Source organism: Aptenodytes forsteri, unplaced genomic scaffold (genome assembly GCF_000699145.1).
Source record: "Aptenodytes forsteri isolate BGI_AS27 unplaced genomic scaffold, ASM69914v1 Scaffold284, whole genome shotgun sequence".
Classification (NCBI taxonomy): Eukaryota; Metazoa; Chordata; class Aves; order Sphenisciformes; family Spheniscidae; genus Aptenodytes; species Aptenodytes forsteri.
Genome location: NW_008794445.1, coordinates 4,264,258 through 4,270,885, shown reverse-complemented (window position 1 = coordinate 4,270,885; position 6,628 = coordinate 4,264,258). Strand labels below are relative to the sequence as shown.

The 6,628-nt window shown below is 39.7% G+C and overlaps 1 protein-coding gene across 1 annotated transcript in view; it reads left to right on the top strand.

Annotated features, from left to right (window-relative positions):
* Positions 1–6,628, top strand: part of LOC103907797 (putative RNA-binding protein Luc7-like 2) — a 30,283-nt gene that overhangs the window by 21,383 nt on the left and 2,272 nt on the right. Inside the window, exon 9 of the mRNA XM_009290042.1 lies at positions 528–722. Within this exon, the coding sequence (XP_009288317.1) occupies positions 528–722 (195 nt within the window). The remainder of the gene's footprint in view (positions 1–527; positions 723–6,628) is intronic.

Here is a 6,628-nt window from a genome sequence, read left to right as displayed (position 1 = left end):
AAAAAAAAAAAAAAAAAAAAAAAAAAAAAAAGGAAAGAAAATCATGACTTTGTATGGTGTTTAGAACCTTCCAGACTAGTTTTATTGTAGTAGCTATGGGGAAGGATATAGTCCTGTTTTCTCAGAACATCATAATACATAGGTTCTGGCAGATGATTCCTATCACTGCATCACGAAGTTCTATAACTCTGCCTGATAAAGACAAGATTTTAAAATTTTAAAAAGCAGATTTTTTTTTCTCCATATTTTAAATTCCTTTCAGAAGCCTGAATTGGCTATGCTATAACCATACATACAGTCATAAATTAACCGTAAAATTGTCTGCATTAGTCACAAAGGAGTTTGTAGGATTTCTAATGTTGCTTTCCCCTCTCTGTTTGCCTGTGATAGGACAATGCAATAGCTCTGAACACTGCAGACCATTCTCTATACAGATTTGCTTATGCATAGCGTGCATAATATTCAAAGTACACTGATAGAGTAGCTAGGTGAATGCAGTGTCTGGTTTAAGTCCTTTCTGTTCCTAGATCTAGGTCCCGAGATCGCCGCAGGCATCGGTCTCGCTCAGCCTCCCGGGAACGAAAGAGAAGAACTCGCTCTAAATCCCGTGAGAAACGCCATCGTCACAGGTCTCGCTCTAACAGCCGCAGCCGGAGTCGCAGCCATCATAGAAGCAGGCATAGTTCCAGGGAGAGAAGCCGAGAGCGCAGCTCCAAAAAGAGGTAAATGTTGGCCTAGAAATAAATGGCTTTTCCTAGATGCACGATGAGAATTTTCACACTAAATTACATTTAACACTTATTAAACAATAATTTAAACACATTTTGATACTGTCTCAGATTTCAGTTACACCTTTAGCATACTTATGATTTGACATACATAGTGATTTTTTTTTTTTTTTTTTTTTTTTTTAATAATAGGTTTATGTATTATTTCTGTTTTGGAGGAGTGATACAAGGTATTGGTGTCAAGTTGATAATACTACCAGCTTCCTGCAGTCTAGAAAGTGAAACAGTTGATCTCCATTTGAACCTAGGGATATCAGCAGTCGTCTTACTGTCATCCATTTGGTTTTTCCCTTGGGCTCTTGTTCCCAGCACTGGAGCCCATCTATTGTGAACTGCACCAGATAAAAACAAGTTTAGATATGCCTGAAAATAAACTTGTTGCATTGCATCTGAAGGTGTTGCTTTGCAAGGGAAGTGGCTCAACCCCTCATTGAAGGATTACTGCAGAGAGCAGTCTGGGGCTGTTGCTTTTGAATGACTCAATTGCTGTCTGCTCCTGAGGAATTGCTGGCTTATTTTAGATGAGTGAGGTAAGCTTAATTCCGAAGAGCGTTGGAATTGCACAACAAGGCATTTGGTAGGGAGGTCTGCTCATAACCAGGATTCCTTTCTTGTGTAGGTCAGCCACCGTGGCATAGATTTGAGTGCAGTACAGTGGACGGGGTGCCCAGTCTTAAAACCCTGGCTGTCGACTTGCAAGAATAGAAAAGATCTGGTTTTGAAGTGGCCGCACATGCAGGGTTTATAATTCAAATTATTTTAGGATTTAAATCACCAAGGGTGGATAAATATGTGTTGAATGTGTTCAAGTGTCTCATGGGCTCTTTGCCCTAAAAATGAGCTTTTTGTCTTCTTGGAGTAGGTAGGTGACTGTAGTCCCGTTGTGCTCTGTAAGAGAGCATAGAAGACAGGATTGGTCCAAATCTTTTGTTTCCTTCTTTTCTTTTTATCTTTATGGATAAAACTTAAATGTCTAGCACTCCAGTTGATATAATCAGTAGTGTCTAGTATTTAAAATTCTTCAGGGTGTTCTTTAGTGTCCTAAAGTCAACATTTCGGACTTGGCAATTTCCATCTTGATTGTAGCCTGTCATCACAGTTATCCTAAAGAGCCTGCCCCTTCAAGGCATTCACAATGGCAGATTAGCAAATCTTCAAACCTGTAGTTTTTCAGTCTTAAAATAGACATTTTCCTTTCAATCAACACATTTGTTAACTTGGATGAACCAATGTATACAGCATATGCTCAAATTGCCTTTAACTCTTCAACTTTGAAGTCCAGCCTTGCAAGACTCAATTTCAGTCCTTCGAAGAAAACTATACTGATTGATTGTTCCGGGATTCTCATCAGAGTTTTTCACTCTCCAATATGATATGCACAATGCAAATCATGCATTGTCTTCTGTATGTTGGCAGAGAAATATGTAAGAACAAGGAAATTGTGTGGACCATTGGTGTTATCTATATAACGGTAAACCTGTCAGTCTCAGCTGCCAAAGGTGAACTGAAAAAGCACAACGTGATTTGAAGGTGAAGTCAGTGTCCTTTTGCAAGATCCTATCAAAAGATAAGCCCTTCAAGCTTTGTTTTGTGTGAATGAGTTAAAATATATGACATACTTCAGGGCACAAGATTTCAACCTTACGATATTCAGTACTGGAAACATTTCTCCTGGTGTCAGTTCCTGCCCTGAAGGAATGTGACACACCTGTGTTGGAAGAATCCTTGGTACAAATAAGAGTTTTGCATTACTGTTAACTTGACGGAAAAAATTGCTGTGCCATCATTAGCAGCTCATACCTCTTATTTCTCTGAAGTCAAGCAAAGTTTTTGCTCTTAAAGGATGTATATTGTGTTATCAAGAGACTAAAGAATCCTTAGAGCTATGATCTTGCTGCACTGGGAGCAGGATATCTATTAAACTCACAGACAGGCTGGATGCCTCCTTTTTAGAGATGCCCTTCTAGCCAGTAGAGCTGCTTTTCACATGAATGTGGGAGAAGCCTTTCTGTTGCATACCACACCACTGTTGATGCCGTAATCCAAAATGAACCTGAACTTGCAAGCCTAAATGTATTATACTTCCTTGTCTCCTAAGAACTCTTTTTCTAGTCCAGGGAAGTACTCATTGCCAAATCCTTTTTTTTTTTTTTTGAGGAATTTCTTAAAATCCTGATATGAAATACTTTTATTCAAGCCTGTCTTCCTTAAGCTCAAAACATTCAGTTGTCCCAAGGAATTCTGTCCAAGAATACTCTGGAAAATAAAAGACACACTCCAGCAAGTTAACATCTTCAGGAAGGAGTCGTAGCCTTTTGAATAACCAAATAAATTCAGATCTGGGGAACATGGTGCTTTTGCCAAACTCTTGCAGAAGAGCAGAGTGTGACACCAGAAACGACAGAAAGATGGATGAAAGCTGCAGCAGTGGCAGCCCATGGTGCCACTAGTTCTAGGGCCTTAAGAGAAGTGTGGAGTTGTGGTTGCTGTGTGGGAAGAGTTGCATCATTTTGTTAACCTAAAGCCTTCAGTGCGATTTTTGGGCTTGGTTAAAGAACCATAAAATACAGTTACTGTAGGCTGCTGAATCCTGCTGTAAAAGCTATTAATGTGTCTGGGTTTTTTCAGTTTTGATCACATCCATTATGGCTTCAACATGTAAGCATACTAGACAATTAGACTCCTTACTGGAGAAACTCCCGATGTGCTTCTCCTGAAAGTCATTTTCCAATTTTGTTCTGTATAACAACATTATCACAGGCAAACATGTGCTGGGTATTATTGTTTGCAGCAAACCATGCACTTTCTTCTGGTTTTCCTGTCCACCCTTCTTCAGAAAGTATTTTCCAAAGAGCCTTTCACATATGAAAAGCTGCCACCTCTCAGATACTTCTTCATTCTGAAAGTAAAGGGATGTTTGTTCTGTGCTATATCTAAGAAAATTCTACAAATACGAAAATTTGTCTGTCAAACCTGTTTTCTTTAATCTGTATCATCATTCACCCCATGAACAAGTGGATAGATTCAAATCTCTTAATGGCTGGGATCTTGTTTCAAATTTATCAATATAAGGAGCAGACCTCCACACTCTGTGGGCACAACTGAACATATACAAAGTATCTGGCAACAGTAGCAAATATGTCTAAGATAATGGGAACCCATCTGGTAATAACAGCAACATGCCTAAGGTAATAGGAACCCTAGGTCTACGCAGGCTTGGATTACCGGCTTACCAAGAGCAGGTCTAAATAAAGTCCTACTTTTCTTTGCTGTTAGCTGTAAGTTACCAATAACTAAAGTGAATCATCTTTCATCTCATTAGAAACAAAATACGTAATTTGTGCTTCTTGATTTGCAATGAGAAAGTGAATATTTGCAGTTAGATGTTGAGATGCATACTCAATGATAAGATCAATCATGACAGTAGGCCTAAATGGGGGTAAATTGAGAGATGGTTGTGTCAGTACGCTTGAGCCCACTTGCAAGAATTCATGTGACAAGGGTTAATGTACTCCCATACAGACATTGTATGGACAAATAGAGTATCTACAGTCATAAGATGGGGCTTCATTTCACCTGGCTTTAGATGACTAGGTCAGATGTTAATCTCATGAGTCTCATCACAAACTCATCTGACGTGATTTTGTGTCTATTTTAAGATGAGACAAATCATGCTTCAAAGTGTCTATTTCTTCTGCTGACTGTTAAGGAAATCTGGCTGATTAGCTTAGGTGTCTACATTGCAGACATTTAAAGCTGGGTGAGATAGATCCCACTCTCAGCGTTTAGACAATTTCCCCACCCCACCCCCAAATATCGTTTCAGATCGTGGTTGACAACAAAATATTCTAGCCCTATACTAATTGTCTGCTGTGGTAGAGAAGTACAGACTTTTTTTTTTTTTTTTTTTGAGGAGAAAGCCGGTGGAGGGGGGGCAGGAAGCACAGGCCCCATTTAGTCAAACATCTTACCTCTTGGAAGGTTTGAAACTGTAGCTACGTCTCTTCCTGCTTTCCTAGATCTGACTGGCTGCTCTAGGATTTTCCCAGGCTGCTAAGGCTGCCCTAGGATATTTTGTCCAAGGCTACTTACAGTTTTTTGTCCTCAGACCCAATGCAGGCATCCACAGATACTGTTTTGGAACCAGTATCACATTTTATAACACGATTCATAGTTGGTTGAACATGACAGTGTGGATGCTGCCTGCATATCTGGTGAAGGCGGCAGTTTCTGCTGAAGAATCCAGTTGATCAGTTAGGAAGTAATGCTTTCTGAGCATTCTAGATAATGTAAGTCTAGTAAATGTTCTGATTCAAAAGGCTATACCTTGCCCTTGAGAAAGGCAGGAATGGTATTTTAGTTCTAAGTCTTCTGGTAGTAATACTGCTTGCTAAAGCGATTGTATAACCTTTCACATCACTATGGTGTGATTCATTAAAGCCAGTCTTCCTTCTTGTCAGCTGATTAGAGACTCACCTGTAGAGAGATGGGACGGCTGGACGAATGCATCTTGCATTCCTCCAAAAATGCGTTGAATGAAAAGCCAAAGCTGTGGATGGCATCGTGTCCTATCTGTCTGCCTATTCTAGGATTAATTACTAGAGTTAGCCTGAGTCAATCTGTTTGGAAGCATTGGTTCTTCTGCAGGTGACTTGCAGCGCAAAATACTTGTGAAACATCTGTACTAACTCCAGTATTAACTTCTTATTTGGCATGTAGTTTGTGGAATAGGAGTAATGCCTGTGGATCTCAGTGTTTGCAAATACTACATCTTGCAAAACACTACATTGCAGGGAAAGTAATCTTTCCAGCTGAGGAACTATAAATGGAAGGTCACTTCTTTGTAAGCTTATAAAAGGAAATTAGTGCAGGAGCATTTTGCAGACCTTAGTTTTGAAGCTCTGAGGTGATAACAGTAACTTTCTGTAAGTGGAAAGAGTACAGTCTCACTGTCCAGTGCACCAGATTTTTTGACTAAGAAATTAGTGGCTAGCTTTATAGCATAAGATTTTTCTGTGAAAGTATGTATTAGATTCTTTTATGATTGCAGTACATCTTAAAATGAGTATGTAATGTTTTTCAACAACAGGCTTAGGTGCACTCTGTGAGGAAATATAGAGGAGGATGTCTAATCTGTTTTTTTTTCCAATACAGGCAGCTCATTTAATTTAAAACTATGTGGATTATTTAACAGAACAGCTCTTTTCCGGCTCCGTTGTAAAGGTTTTGGAGATGCCTATTATCAGAGTAAAATATCTTAAAATAACACCACCCCAACATTGCAAAAAATCACACAAGGGATAATTCTTCTAACAAAACCTAGTTGTAGCACAGGTTCCAGATTTGTTTTTTATTTGTCATGTAATAGCCTCATTCCAGAATTACACAAGTTAATTTCCCCCTGCTTTTAATCAAACTCATTTTTAAACGCATTTAAGTTTGTAATTTATACATCTGAGATTAGCTTGAGAAGAACGTCTAGCCTGAGACTACAGATGAGAAATTTCAATTGTCCAGTGAAGTTCCCACTGACTGGAAGAGGGGAGACACAACCCCCATTTTTAAAAAGGGAAAAAAGGAAGACCTGGGGAACCATAGGCCAGTCAGTCTCATGTCTGTGCCTGGGAAGATCCTGGAACAGATCCTCCTGGAAGCTATGCTAAGGCACATGGAGGACAGGAAGGTGATTCAAGACAGCCAGCATGGCTTTACCAAGGGCAAGTCCTGCCTGACTAACCTAGTGGCCTTCTATGATGGAGTGACTACATCAGTGGACACGGGAAGGGCTACAGATGTCGTCTATCTGGACCTCTGTAAGGCCTTTGACACGGTCCCCCACA